General features: G+C 41.9%; 1 protein-coding gene across 2 annotated transcripts in view; it reads right to left on the bottom strand.

The window, feature by feature from the left end:
- apc (APC regulator of WNT signaling pathway) overlaps positions 1 to 15575 on the bottom strand; it is a 45232-nt gene that overhangs the window by 3880 nt on the left and 25777 nt on the right. For both annotated transcript variants that reach the window (XM_036139848.1, XM_036139847.1), the window contains exons 7-17: positions 13300 to 13362; positions 13175 to 13225; positions 13019 to 13105; positions 12766 to 12943; positions 12493 to 12693; positions 12326 to 12421; positions 11710 to 11849; positions 11533 to 11610; positions 11336 to 11452; positions 11029 to 11243; positions 8005 to 10945 (exon numbers count right to left, since the gene is read on the bottom strand). In XM_036139848.1, coding sequence (XP_035995741.1) covers positions 8005 to 10945; positions 11029 to 11243; positions 11336 to 11452; positions 11533 to 11610; positions 11710 to 11849; positions 12326 to 12421; positions 12493 to 12693; positions 12766 to 12943; positions 13019 to 13105; positions 13175 to 13225; positions 13300 to 13362 — 4167 coding nt within the window. The remainder of the gene's footprint in view (positions 1 to 8004; positions 10946 to 11028; positions 11244 to 11335; positions 11453 to 11532; positions 11611 to 11709; positions 11850 to 12325; positions 12422 to 12492; positions 12694 to 12765; positions 12944 to 13018; positions 13106 to 13174; positions 13226 to 13299; positions 13363 to 15575) is intronic.

The raw sequence follows: 15575 nt of genomic DNA, 5'->3' as shown, positions 1-15575 counted from the left end.
GAATCCAATCAGTTACTTCGACTGCAGTCATGTCTTGATGACATCAAAAGCTGGATGACTTTAAATTTCCTGCATTTAAATTCTGACAAGACCGAAGTTTTAATCTTTGGGCCAGAGTCTTCCAAAAAATAAAGTTCTTAATCAATCACTTAATCTGGATGGCATTAACTTGGCCTCTGGTAATAAAGTTAAAAATCTTGGTGTTATTTTTGACCAAGACATGTCATTTAAATCCCATATTAAACAGGTTTCCAGAGTTTCCTTTTTTTACCTCAGGAATATCGCCAAAATTAGAAACATTCTGTCCAGGAGTGATGCTGAAAAACTAGTCCATGCATTTGTTACTTCAAGGCTGGACTATTGTAATTCTTTACTATCAGGAAGTCCACAAAATGCAGTTCAAAGCCTTCAGCTGATCCAAAATGCTGCAGCAAGAGTTCTGATGAAAATCAACCAGAGGGATCATATTTCTCCTGTTTTAGCTTCCCTTCATTGGCTTCCTGTTAAATCAAGAATAGAATTTAAAATTCTTCTTCTAACGTATAAAGCCCTTAATAATCAAGCTCCATCATATATCAGAGCTCTGATTACCCCGTATGTTCCTAACAGAGCACTTCGCTCTCAGACTGCAGGTCTGCTGGTGGTTCCTAGAGTCTCTAAAAGTAGAATGGGAGGCAGATCCTTTAGCTATCAGGCTCCTCTCCTGTGGAACCAACTCCCAGTTTTGGTCCGTGAGGCAGACACCCCGTCTACTTTTAAGACTAATCTTAAAACTTTCCTTTGTGACAAAGCTTCTAGTCAGAGTGGCTCATGTTACCCTGAGCTACCTCTATAGTTATGCTGCTATAGGCTTAGGCTGCTGGAGGACATCAGGGTCTATTTCTCTCTCTCTGCTGAGTTCTCCTACTGCTCTCCAATCTGCATTGTTTGTTGTTATTTCAGCTTTTAACTTTTTGTTCTCTGTCATTTTTCTCTTCATAGAAGGTACACCTGGTCTGGCGTTCTGTTAGCTGTGACATCATCAGGGGGGACAGATCATCCTCTATTACCATCTAACATAGAAAGTACTCCTGGGTCAATGTGAGCTTCTGAGCTTTCTGTGTCTCTGCTCTGTCTTCTCTAACATAGAAAGTACTCCTGGGTCAATGTGAGCTTCTGAGCTTTCTGTGTCTCTGCTCTGTCTTCTCTAAGCCCCAGTGGGTGGAGGCAGATGAGCGTTCACACTGAGCCTGGTTCTGGTTCTGCTGGAGGTTCTCCTCCCTGTTAAAGGGGAGTTTTCCTCTCCACTGTTGCTTCATGCTTGCTCAGTATGAGGGATTTCTGCAAAGCCATGTACAATGCAGACGACTCTCCCTGTAGCTCTACGGTTCTCCAGAAGTGAATGCTGCTTGTTGGGACTTTGAAGCAACCAACTGGTTCCCTTATATAAGAAAGTTTTGACCAATCTGTATAATCTGATTGATTTTGACTTTGTAAAGTGCCTTGAGATGACATGTTTCATGAATTGGCGCTATATAAATAAAATTGAATTGAATTGAGTGAAATAATTCTGCAAACTGTGACTATTCTGGAAATGTTCCTTCTTTTTTTCATAACATTATCACTTTTGTGTTTGTTTTTTTTTTTAAATATACATGTACATATATATATACACACGTACATACATACATACATATATATGTGTGTGTATATATATATATATATATAAATATATGTACATATATATATATACACACGTACATACATACATACATACATATATATGTGTGTGTATATATATATATATATATATATATATATATATATGTGTATATATATATGTGTATATATATGTGTATATATATATATGTGTGTGTGTGTGTATATTAAAAGTATGTAATAATTTTATATTTAAAGTACTTTCTGCAGTTTGAATTCTGATTCTGACCGGACTTCACCTTTAAAATTGACTTTAATATGAATTAAAACGGTTTTCATATTTATTAAAAAGGTTTTTATATTTATTAAAAACGTCTAATATTTACCAACAACGGCTTTAAAATTTACTAAAAAAACAGCTTTAATATTTATTAAAAATTGTTTCAATATTTATTAAAACGGCTTAATATTCATTAAAAACGGCTTTAATATTTATGAGAAACGGTTTCAATATTTATTAAAACGGCTTAAATATTCATTAAAAACGGCATTAATATTTATTAAAAATGGCTTTAATATTTATGAGAAACGGTTTCAATATTTATTAAAATGGCTTTAATATTCATTAAAACCAGCTTTAATTTTTATTAAAACCAGCTTTAATATTTACTAAAATGGCTTTAATATTTACTAAAATGACTTTAATATTTATTAAAAACAGCGTTAATTATTATTAAAACGTCCTTAGTATTTATGAAAAACTGCTTTAAAATTCATTAAAATGGCTTTAATATTTATTAAAAACGGCTTTAATATTTATTAAAAACAGCGTTAATTATTATTAAAACGTCCTTAGTATTTATGAAAAACGGCTTTAATATTTATTAAAAACAGCTTTAATATTTATTAAAACGTCCTTAGTATTTATTAAAAACAGCTTTAATATTTATTAAAATGGCTTTAATATTTATTAAAAACGGCTTTAATATTTATTAAAATGGCTTTAATATTTATTAAAAACAGCTTTAATATTTATTGAAAACAGCTTTAATTATAATTAAAACGTCTTTAGTATTTATGAAAAACGACTTTAGTATTTATTAAAAACAGCTTTAATATTTATTAAAAACAGCTTTAATATTCATTAAAATGGCTTTAATATTTATTAAAAATGGCTTTAATTATTATTAAAATGGCTTTAATATTTACTAAAAACGGCTTTAGTATTTATTAAAAACAGCTTTAATATTCATTAAAATGGCTTTAATATTTATTAAAATGGCTTTAATATTTACTAAAAACGGCTTTAATATTTATTAAAAGCAGCGTTAATTATTATTAAAACGTTCTTAGTATTTATGAAAAACGGCTTTAATATTTCTTAAAAACAGCTTTAATATTTATTAAAAACGGCTTTAATATTTATTAAAAACAGCTTTAATATTTATTTAAATGGCTTTAATATTTATTAAAAACAGCTTTAATATTTATTAAAAACGGCTTTAATATTTATTAAAATGGCTTTAATATTTATTAAAAACGGCTTTAATATTTATTAAAAACAGCTTTAATTATAATTAAAACGTCTTTAGTATTTATGAAAAACGGCTTTAGTATTTATTAAAAACAGCTTTAATATTTATTAAAATGGCTTTAATATTTATTAAAAGCAGCGTTAATTATTACTAAAACGTCCTTAGTATTTATGAAAAACGGCTTTAATATTTCTTAAAAACAGCTTTAATATTTATTAAAAACGGCTTTAATATTTATTAAAAACAGCTTTAATATTTATTTAAATGGCTTTAATATTTATTAAAAACGGCTTTAATATTTATTAAAAACAGTTTTAATATTTATTAAAAACAGTTTTAATATTTATTAAAATGGCTTTAATATTTATTAAAAACAGCTTTAATATTTATTAAAAACAGATTTAATATTCATTAAAATGGCTTTGATATTTATTAAAAACGGCTTTAATATTTATTAAAAACGGCTTTAATATTTATTAAAAACAGCTTTAATATTTATTAAAACGTCCTTAGTATTTATTAAAAACAGCTTTAATATTTATTAAAATGGCTTTAATATTTATTAAAAACGGCTTTAATATTTATTAAAATGGCTTTAATATTTATTAAAAACGGCTTTAATATTTATTGAAAACAGCTTTAATTATAATTAAAACGTCTTTAGTATTTATGAAAAACGACTTTAGTATTTATTAAAAACAGCTTTAATATTTATTAAAAACAGCTTTAATATTCATTAAAATGGCTTTAATATTTATTAAAAATGGCTTTAATTATTATTAAAATGGCTTTAATATTTATTAAAAACAGCTTTAATATTTATTAAAAACAGATTTAATATTCATTAAAATGTCTTTAATATTTATTAAAAACGGCTTTAATATTTATTAAAAACGGCTTTAATATTTATTAAAAACAGCGTTAATTATTATTAAAACGTCCTTAGTATTTATGAAAAACGGCTTTAATATTTATTAAAAACAGCTTTAATATTTATTAAAACGTCCTTAGTATTTATTAAAAACAGCTTTAATATTTATTAAAATGGCTTTAATATTTATTAAAAACGGCTTTAATATTTATTAAAATGGCTTTAATATTTATTAAAAACGGCTTTAATATTTATTGAAAACAGCTTTAATTATAATTAAAACGTCTTTAGTATTTATGAAAAACGACTTTAGTATTTATTAAAAACAGCTTTAATATTTATTAAAAACAGCTTTAATATTCATTAAAATGGCTTTAATATTTATTAAAAATGGCTTTAATTATTATTAAAATGGCTTTAATATTTACTAAAAACGGCTTTAGTATTTATTAAAAACAGCTTTAATATTTATTAAAAACGGCTTTAATATTTATTAAAAACAGCTTTAATATTTATTTAAATGGCTTTAATATTTATTGAAAACGGCTTTAATATTTATTAAAATGGCTTTAATATTTATTAAAATGGCTTTAATATTTATTAAAAACGGCTTTAATATTTATTAAAAGCAGCTTTAATTATTATTAAAATGGCTTTAATATTTACTAAAAACGGCTTTAGTATTTATTAAAAACAGCTTTAATATTCATTAAAATGGATTTAATATTTATTAAAATGGCTTTAATATTTATTAAAATGGCTTTAATATTTATTAAAAGCAGCGTTAATTATTATTAAAACGTCCTTAGTATTTATGAAAAACAGCTTTAATATTTATTAAAAACGGCTTTAATATTTATTAAAAACAGCTTTAATATTTATTTAAATGGCTTTAATATTTATTAAAAACGGCTTTAATATTTATTAAAAACAGTTTTAATATTTATTAAAAACAGTTTTAATATTTATTAAAATGGCTTTAATATTTATTAAAAACAGCTTTAATATTTATTAAAAACAGCTTTAATATTTATTAAAAACAGATTTAATATTCATTAAAATGGCTTTAATATTTATTAAAAACGGCTTTAATATTTATTAAAAACGGCTTTAATATTTATTAAAAACAGCGTTAATTATTATTAAAACGTCCTTAGTATTTATGAAAAACGACTTTAATATTTATTAAAAACAGCTTTAATATTTATTAAAAACAGCTTTAATATTCATTAAAATGGCTTTAATATTTATTAAAAATGGCTTTAATTATTATTAAAATTGCTTTAATATTTATTAAAAACAGCTTTAATATTTATTAAAAACGGCTTTAATATTTATTAAAAGCAGCGTTAATTATTATTAAAACGTCCTTAGTATTTATGAAAAACGGCTTTCATATTTCTTAAAAACAGCTTTAATATTTATTAAAAACGGCTTTAATATTTATTAAAAACAGCTTTAATATTTATTTAAATGGCTTTAATATTTATTAAAAACAGCTTTAATATTTATTAAAAACAGCTTTAATTATAATTAAAACGTCTTTAGTATTTATGAAAAACGACTTTAGTATTTATTAAAAACAGCTTTAATATTTATTAAAAACAGCTTTAATATTCATTAAAATGGCTTTAATATTTATTAAAAATGGCTTTAATTATTATTAAAATGGCTTTAATATTTACTAAAAACGGCTTTAGTATTTATTAAAAACAGCTTTAATATTCATTAAAATGGCTTTAATATTTATTAAAAACGGTTTTAATATTTATTAAAATGGCTTTAATATTTATTAAAAACGGCTTTAATATTTATTGAAAACAGCTTTAATTATAATTAAAACGTCTTTAGTATTTATGAAAAACGACTTTAGTATTTATTAAAAACAGCTTTAATATTTATTAAAAACAGCTTTAATATTCATTAAAATGGCTTTAATATTTATTAAAATGGCTTTAATATTTACTAAAAACGGCTTTAATATTTATTAAAAGCAGCGTTAATTATTATTAAAACGTCCTTAGTATTTATGAAAAACGGCTTTAATATTTCTTAAAAACAGCTTTAATATTCATTAAAACGGCTTTAATATTTATTAAAAACAGCTTTAATATTTATTTAAATGGCTTTAATATTTATTAAAAACAGCTTTAATATTTATTAAAAACAGCTTTAATTATAATTAAAACGTCTTTAGTATTTATGAAAAACGACTTTAGTATTTATTAAAAACAGCTTTAATATTTATTAAAAACAGCTTTAATATTCATTAAAATGGCTTTAATATTTATTAAAAATGGCTTTAATTATTATTAAAATGGCTTTAATATTTACTAAAAACGGCTTTAGTATTTATTAAAAACAGCTTTAATATTCATTAAAATGGCTTTAATATTTATTAAAAACGGTTTTAATATTTATTAAAATGGCTTTAATATTTATTAAAAACGGCTTTAATATTTATTGAAAACAGCTTTAATTATAATTAAAATGTCTTTAGTATTTATGAAAAACGACTTTAGTATTTATTAAAAACAGCTTTAATATTTATTAAAAACAGCTTTAATATTCATTAAAATGGCTTTAATATTTATTAAAATGGCTTTAATATTTACTAAAAACGGCTTTAATATTTATTAAAAGCAGCGTTAATTATTATTAAAACGTCCTTAGTATTTATGAAAAACGGCTTTAATATTTCTTAAAAACAGCTTTAATATTTATTAAAAACGGCTTTAATATTTATTAAAAACAGCTTTAATATTTATTTAAATGGCTTTAATATTTATTAAAAACAGCTTTAATATTTATTAAAAACGGCTTTAATATTTATTAAAATGGCTATAGTATTTATGAAAAACGACTTTAGTATTTATTAAAAACAGCTTTAATATTTATTAAAAACGGCTTTAATATTTATTAAAAACAGCGTTAATTATTATTAAAACGTCCTTAGTATTTATGAAAAACGGCTTTAAAATTCATTAAAATGGCTTTAATATTTATTAAAAACGGCTTTAATATTTATTAAAAACAGTGTTAATTATTATTAAAACGTCCTTAGTATTTATGAAAAACGGCTTTAATATTCATTAAAATGGCTTTAATATTTATTAAAAACGGCTTTAATATTTATTAAAAACGGCTTTAATATTTATTAAAATGGCTTTAATATTTATTAAAATGGCTTTAATATTTATTAAAAGCAGTGTTAATTATTATTAAAACGTCCTTAGTATTTATGAAAAATGGCTTTAATATTTCTTAAAAACAGCTTTAATATTTATTAAAAACGGCTTTAATATTTATTAAAAACGGCTTTAATATTTATTAAAAACAGCTTTAATTATTATTAAAACAGCTGTAATATTCATTAAAATGGCTTTAATATTTATTAAAACCAGCTTTAATATTCATTAAAATGGCTTTAATATTTATTAAAAACGGCTTTAATATTTATTAAAAACGGCTTTAATATTTATTAAAATGGCTTTAATATTTATTAAAATGGCTTTAATATTTATTAAAAGCAGTGTTAATTATTATTAAAACGTCCTTAGTATTTATGAAAAATGGCTTTAATATTTCTTAAAAACAGCTTTAATATTTATTAAAAACGGCTTTAATATTTATTAAAAACGGCTTTAATATTTATTAAAAACAGCTTTAATTATTATTAAAACAGCTGTAATATTCATTAAAATGGCTTTAATATTTATTAAAACCAGCTTTAATATTCATTAAAATGGCTTCAATATTTACTAAAAATGGCTTTAATATTTATTAAAAACGGCTTTAATATTTATTAAAACAACCTTAATTTTAATTAAAAACGGCTTTAATATTTATTAAAACAACCTTAATTTTAATTAAAAATGGCTTTAATATTTACTAAAAACGGTTTCAATGCAGCACAGGTAACCTGGCGGTTACCTGTGCTGGTCGGGAACCGGGACTCACCTCAGCAGGAGGAAGGGCTGCTGCTTCGTCTCTAGTGGCCTCCTCCTCCTCCTCTTCCTCCTCTTCCTCCTCCTCCTGCGGCGGCGGCGGCGGAGCGAACTCCTTGTTGTTGTTCTCCTGGTCGATGTCGCTCAGCGAGCTCAGCGACGGGTTTCTGGAGAAGCAGACGGGCGTGTCTTCGATGGCGAACTTCTGCTTCTCGTCCGGGGCCATCTGATTGGCCGAACCTTTGGTGCGGGGGAAGACGGCGGCCGTCTGCTGTTTCCGCTTCCTGTTGTCCTCCTCCTTGCTCCTCCTCTCCTCGCCGTCCTTGTCGGCGGCCTCGTCCTCGTCAAAGTCCAGGGAGCTCAGCGAGTCGTTGCGCGAGAAGCAGCACGGCGTTCCCTCGATGGGCGTGTAGTGGCGCGGCGAGTCGAAGGCGAATCCCGGTTTGGCTTTGGCGGCCGTCGCCGTGGCGACGCCATACGGCGCCCGCTGAGGCATGGGCTTCACGGGGGAGGTGGGCTTCTTCTTCAGCTGCGGCTGGCAGAGAGGCGGCGGCGTCGGCGGGGACGCCGCGGGAGGAAGGGGCGGGGCCTGAAAGTGCTCGCCGGTTTCCACGGCTCTGATTGGCTTCCTGGGCTTGGCTTTAGGCATGGCGGCGTTGATGCACTCGGCCAGGATGTCGTCGCCATTCTCGCCCTCCGGGACGCCGGGACGCGTCGGTGGAGCGGAGGGGGGCGGGGCCGCCTCCTCGTTGGGCGGCGAGTCGATGGTGAGGTCACTGAGCGAGGTGGCGGTGGAGAAGTTGAGCGGCGTTCCCTCCACACAGTAAACTCTGGGCACCTCCTCAGGCGGCGCCGCCACGTCCTTCCTCTGCGGCGGCGAGGGGCGGGTCTGAGGGGGGAGGAGCTTGTACACAGGAAGCTGGCTGGGCTTGCGTGGCGGCGGCGCCGGCGGTGCCGGCTTCTTTGGTTTCTGGGAGGACTTGGGCATGGCCATGTTGATGCACGCCACCAGGATCTCGTTGTCGTCGTCCGACTCGTCCAGGATGGGCTTGAGGGGCTCCTCCTCCTGGGGCTCCTGGCTCCTCGCCTCCTCCTCCTTCTGCAGCTCGCCGGCGATGTACGGCTCGTCCAGACTGAGCGCGCTCAGACTGGAGGCGCGGGAGAAGCCGTGCGGCGTGCTCTCTGTGGCGAAGTGCAGCAGGACGTCCACGCCGCTCTCCTCCTTCTTGGCGGCCTCCTCCTGCTTGGCGGCGGGGGCGGCGGGCAGCGGCGGCGGCGGCGTCTTGGCGCGGCTGGGCGGCATGGTCTGGCCCGGGCTGTCGGGCAGGTCGCTGGGGCTGACCACGCCGCTGGGCATGCCGCTGCACGGCTCGCTGGAGCGCACCGAGCTGGCGATGGAGGAGGTGGAGAAGCTGTCCAGCGAGCTGACCGACGTGCAGCGGCTGAACATCAGCGGCGTCTCCTGGGCGTACGGCGGCTCCGGGGGGCTCTTGGGTGTCCTGGCGCCCGATGATGATGTCACGTGGTGGTGGTGGTGATGGCCGTGGTGGTGATGGTGTCCTCTTCGTCCGCGTGTGGCCGGCGCGGCCGACGTTTGGCTCTCCGCCTCTTTCTGCTGCCGCCGCCGCTCGCGGGCGTCTTTCTCGCTGACAGGAAGTGTCGGGTAGTCGTTGCCGCCGCCGCCGCCGCCTTTGCTCTTCCTGGCGACGACGTCGGCGTCCTCGTCCTCCTCCGATGACAGCGAGGACAGCGAGCTGCCCCTGGAGAAGCAGATGGGCGTGTCCTCCACGCAGTAGGTCTGCGTCGACTCCTGGTTGCTCTTGGTTACGGTGCGCGAGGCGGCCGGCGGCAGGGGGCGGGGCTTGTTGGCAGAGCTGGAAGTGGGAGGAGCCAGAGGAGTGATGGCGGTCTCTTCCTGCTTGAAGAGCGGCTTGCGTGCGTCGCCGCCGTACTTGAGGCTGTAGTCGATGGGCTGCTCGGGCGCAGAGCCGCCGCCGCCGTAGCCGGACGCCGCGGAGACGCCGTAGCGTGGCGGCTGTCCCGACGCGGCGCGGCCGCCGCTCTGCCCCGCCTCGCCGCCGTTGCTCCTCCGCAGCCGCACGTCCTGGTCGTGGTCGGCGTCGTGGCTCGGACTCTGCCTGCCGGAGTTGAGCTGCTCGTCGGAGTACTTGAGGCTGTAGTTGATGGGCGTGTCCAGCTCGCCGCCGTCGTCGTCGGCCATGTGGTTGGCGCTGCGGATCTTGTGCGCCAGGTCGGCGGGGTACTTCCTGTAGACGCAGCACTTGTTGGCGGCGCTCTCGTCGGACGAGTAGAAGGGGTCCGACGAGGGTTTGGTCTTGCCGCGGTTGCCGTAGCCGTCGGTGCTGGTCACGCTGTTGAGGCTGTCGCTGGAGGCGCGCACGCTGGCCGGGAACGCCGCCCGCGCGTACGCCGCGTCCTCGCCGCTCCTCTTGCCGCCGTCGGCGCTCTTGGGGCTGGACAGCACGGGCGTGTTGGCGTAGGAGCGGGCGGCGTTGCCCCCGGCGGCCCCGGCGGCGTTGCAGCTCCGCCCCTTCCTGTTGGCGGCCTTGGGGCTGAGGTTGTCGATGTTGTCGAAGGTCTCCGACAGCTGCTGCACGTCCAGCTCCTCCAGCAGCGCCTTCTGCTTGCGGGCGTGGAGCGACGGCGCGCCGGCGCCCGGCGACACCACGCTGGCGTCCTTGTAGCGCGCCGGCCGGTTGGCCATCAGGTTGCGCAGGGCGGCGGCGCTGCCCATGGCGATCATCTTGTGGCGGGAGTGTATGAGGTTGCGCAGCATGCCCACGGCGCCCAGCTCCCACAGCGTCTCCTGGTCCCTGGCGTCCCGGGCGGACAGGTTCCACAGCGTCCCGCAGGCGTTGGACACGATGGTCAGGCTGTGGGACTTCAGGTGCTGCAGCAGCGTGGGCAGGCAGCCATGTTCACGCAGCACCTGCCTGCAGGACAGGACACAGGGTTACACACCTGCACCGCCGCCGCCGCCCCGCCGCCGCCCCGCCGCTGACCCCGCCGCGCTTACCTGTGCGCCTCGTTGGTGGCGATGAGGCTGGAGACGTTGCGGAGGATCCCGCCGCCGCTCTCGATGATGGCGAGCGTGTTGGTGTGGCTGCGGTGCGTCAGCGTGCCCACCAGGAAGGCCAGGGCGCCGTCCACCGCGCAGATGTCCGCCTTGTTCTCCGTGCAGTGGGCCGACAGGTTCCACAGCGCGCTCAGCACCGACTTCAGCGTGGACTCCTGAAACGAAAGGAGCACGCCAGGTGAGCACGCCCAGGTGAGCACGCCAGGTGAGCGCGCTCAGTGAGGGCCGGCATCATGTGACTGCTCACCTTCTGTACTTCCAGGGCGCAGCCCATCAGCGCTCGCACGCTGCCGACCTCACGCAGCGTCTTCTTGCTGTTGACGTCGGCACGCCACGACAGGTTCCTCAGGACGCTCGCTATCACCTGCACACGACAGAAGCCCCGGTCACCTGGAGCACACCTGCTGGACGCTGCCGGCGGGGGGAGGGGGGGGCTGAACGTACCTGCTGCAGGTCTTCGCTCTCAGACTTCAGCTGGGCGACCATGGCTCTCATGCAGCCCTTCATGGAGCAGAGCGTGGCCTGCAGGGAACACAAGCGCACCTTTACCTGAGGCGCTCCTCCTCTACCTGAGGCGCTCCTCCTCTACCTGCGCGTCCACCTGGGGAAACCTGCCCTCACCTTATTGGCCACGTCTCCAAAGGTGAGGTTGGTGAGCGCCATGCCGGCGTATCTCCGCAGCGTGACGCTGTAATGGTCGCTGCTCAGCCCGAACATCTCACAGTCCACCTGCAGCAGCTCCGCCACCGCCTGCAGCCCTCCTGCAGGACAGAACCCCGACAGAACCCGGTCAGAACCAAAACCAGTCGGTCAGAACCAGGTACCATGTTGACGCCGGGCCTGCTGAGTGCATCACAGGGTTCTGGTTCTGGTTCGGCTGAATGGAGCTGCTTAGTTTATATTTAATAACAGAACCACATAAGGAGCATTTTGGATCCTCAGTGGAAATTAATCCCACTGGACTCCATTTGGACCGCATGGTTCTGCTGCGGTGTGGCTCCACTTTAGGGCGACCAGCAGCGCCCCCTGCTGGACGGCGGCGCCACTACAACAGTCTGAACCAGCTTCAGTGGAACCGTTAATCGACAACCAATCATTGGTTCCCTAGCCAGGAACCCGCTAAGGAACCCGCTAAGGAACCGAGCCAGAAGCCTGCAGAGACCCGGTCAGACAGACCCGGTCATACAGAACCGGTCAGACAGAACCGGTCAGACAGAACTGGTCAGACAGAACTCACCCAGCTCGTTCATGGCGTGGCGGTGCTCCTCGTCGAAGGACAGCTTCATGAGGACGCAGACGGCGGGACAGATCTGGTGCTCCACAGGAGACGGCACTGCAACGACACACGGCATCAGAACCGGGCAACGGGCCGGCGGGCTGCGTCTGAGCGGGCCGACCACTTACTGGGGTTGTCCTCCTGGTCGGCGCCCCTCTCGTGCTTCTCCTGCCAGGTCCAGCAGGCCTCGCAGTAAAGGCGCACCTGCTCCAGCAGGTGCAGCACCCGGATCTCCCTGCGGCCCCGCTTGTCGTCGGGCTGACTGTGCACGATGTTGTGCAGCGCCGCCGACGCCCTCGCCCTGGCGTCCTTGCTGCCACGGGAGTTACCTGCACCACCACACGCGTGAACACAAGCGGCCACGGCCGCGTAAGGCGAGGGGGGGGGGACGGCGAGCTTACCCAGCAGCAGGGAGTCCTTGTCGTTGCCGTGCAGCAGCTGGATGAGCAGCGGCAGGCAGCCGGACTGACGCATGGCGATGCAGGAGTCCTGGGAGCTGGACATGGCGAGCAGCGTGCGCGACATGTCGTCCTTATCGTGGGTCCCCAGCATGGACAGCAGGCTGTACACCATCTCCACCTGCAGGGGGCGACACAGAGCAGAGGCTCACACGGCTCCACCTGCACACCACCTGCCGCTCAGAGCCACACCCACCTTCGTTCCAAGGTGGCTGGTGATTCGTCGAGGCACAGAGTAGCTCGTCTCATTGGCAGAGTCCTGGTCCAATCGGCTGCTGGAACTCTGGAAGACAAAACCTGGATTTAACAGAGGCAGACGGCAGTCAACCTATCAGAGGGCAGGACAGCTCACCTGAGCTGCAGCCAGTCCACTGCTGTCCGCCGCACTCTGAGCACCCTCCACCTGCAGACACACATGCCGATCAGGTAACAGGACTCAGCTGCACAGGTGAGTGACTGACCGACAGGTGAGCTTACCTGCAGCCGGGCTCCAAGCCTCAGGATGTCTTTCTCAATCTGCTGAATGCGGGAAACACGAGCCTGAAAACACACACAAGAGCACAAAGACGTGCTGATTCTCTGCTGTTATGACAAACTCCCAGCATGCAACACAGTCGGGACGGCCCTGATGGAGACCTCATCTCGTCACCATGGAGATCAGATATAAATGGCACCAGACCATGGTGTCGAGAAGACATTCAGCTGATTCCAGCGTGTCGCAGCGGTCCATGATTCAATCCTTGGCTGGTCGGAGCTTCAATCAGGGAGGACGTGACTTTAAACTGTATTTCAATCATTTTTAACCCTAACTGGAAGATCCATCATCTCCCAGGAACCGACAACATCCGCTCGTTTGGTTTTAGCCAAACTGATCGTCAGAGAGCGCCCAGAGAATCTGTGTTTTCTGCCCCTCAGTGAACTAAACCCACGGCAGACTCCGGCTGAGATCGACGGACGCTGAGCAGCGCAGCAGCTCCTCGCTGGAGCAGCATCACCTAAAGGATTTCCCTTTTTCTCTCTTTCCACCCATAAGGTGGTATTTTGAGCCTGGGCAGAACCTATTATAATAGTTTTAATGCTTAAGTCCTCCAAAGGGAGTTTAACTGTGCTGAATATTTCCAGCGTGTCCTTTATAAGTGATTTTGACTGTGCTGGTTTGGTTGATGATTAACAGGCCGCTCCAATTGGCTCTCTCTTACAACTGGTTTACCGCCCTTCGGTCAAACTCGCCTTCACGCTAGGCTAGTGAGTTAGCTGTGATCTAAGAGCCGCCATCTTACGCACGGCACGCAAGGTCGGAGGCTAGAAACGCGTCCATCGCATGGCTAGAAGCGCGTCCGTCGCATGGCTAGAAGCGCGTCTTCCGCATGGCTAGAAGCGCTCTGTCGCATGGATAGAAGCGCGTCTGTCGCATGGATAGAAGCGTGTCCGTCGCATGGCTAGAAGCGCGTCTTCCGCATGGCTAGAAGCGCTCTGTCGCATGGCTAGAAGCGCTCTGTCGCATGGCTAGAAGCGCGTCCGTCGCATGGCTAGAAACGCATCAGTCGCATGGCTAGAAACGCGTCCGTCGCATGGCTAGAAACATGTCCGTCGCATGGCTAGAAGCGCGTCCGTCGCATGGCTAGAAGCGCGTCTTCCGCATGCCTAGAAACGCTCCGTCGCATGGCTAGAAACGCATCAGTCGCATGGCTAGAAACGCTCCGTCGCATGGCTAGAAACGCTCCGTCGCATGACTAGAAGCGCGTCCGTCGCATGGCTAGAAACGCTCCGTCACATGGATAGAAACGCTCCGTCGCATGGCTAGAAACGCTCCGTCGCATGACTAGAAGCGCGTCCGTCGCATGGCTAGAAGCGCGTCTGTCGCATGGCTAGAAGCGCGTCCGTCGCATGGCTAGAAGCGCGTCTTCCGCATGGCTAGAAACGCTCCGTCGCATGGCTAGAAACGCATCAGTCGCATGGCTAGAAACGCTCCGTCGCATGGCTAGAAACGCTCCGTCGCATGGCTAGAAACGCTCCGTCGCATGGCTAGAAACGCTCCGTCGCATGACTAGAAGCGCGTCTGTCGCATGGCTAGAAACGCTCCGTCGCATGGTGTTATAAGAATTATTATTCTGAAGTCACTATGGCCTCACACCACTCGGACAGAGGAGGCCTGGAGACCTGATGTCTGTGTATAAGATCCACTGTTTTCTGATTGCAAGGCCAAATGCTGCAGCTGCTGAGGGATACTGATTGTTTACGATAGACTGTCTTTGTTTTGTCTCATGGGAAGGCCACGGTGCAGTATTAGGGGAAGCCCGAAAAGCGACACAGGGAGACAGGGCAGACAGAGACTGCAGCGGAACCGTGGGGTGTGATTACTTTCCAACTATGTGAATCTGCTCTGTTTCTCAATAAAAGTGCTGGAACGTTATACCACCGTCTCGTCATTTAGTAAAGATGGGAACTCAGTTACTATTGTTTAATATTCCACCCAAAACTCCCACAACAATTTGGCGTCACGAACAGGATCTCCGACCGACGAGCCGGGGAGTCCGAGGACAGGAGCTGTTTTGGCCGGCCCGGAGAGGGTATCCGGCCTCTGGTACCCCGAATGGATTTTCAAGAAATGTGGAGGAGCTCCTGGTCTCGGAGCGTCTCTGGGCGTCGGCGCAAAGATCCGAACCTTTCTTTCATGAGACGGTAAGGGGATTATTTTCCAGCTCTTTTAAAAACAAACGCAATTGGTCAAAAAATGCTTGCAAGCTTTTAAA

The sequence above is a fragment of the Fundulus heteroclitus genome, chromosome 8 (genome assembly GCF_011125445.2).
Source record: "Fundulus heteroclitus isolate FHET01 chromosome 8, MU-UCD_Fhet_4.1, whole genome shotgun sequence".
Classification (NCBI taxonomy): Eukaryota; Metazoa; Chordata; class Actinopteri; order Cyprinodontiformes; family Fundulidae; genus Fundulus; species Fundulus heteroclitus.
Note: the sequence above shows the minus strand (reverse complement) of the source record. Positions and strands in the feature narration are given on the sequence as shown.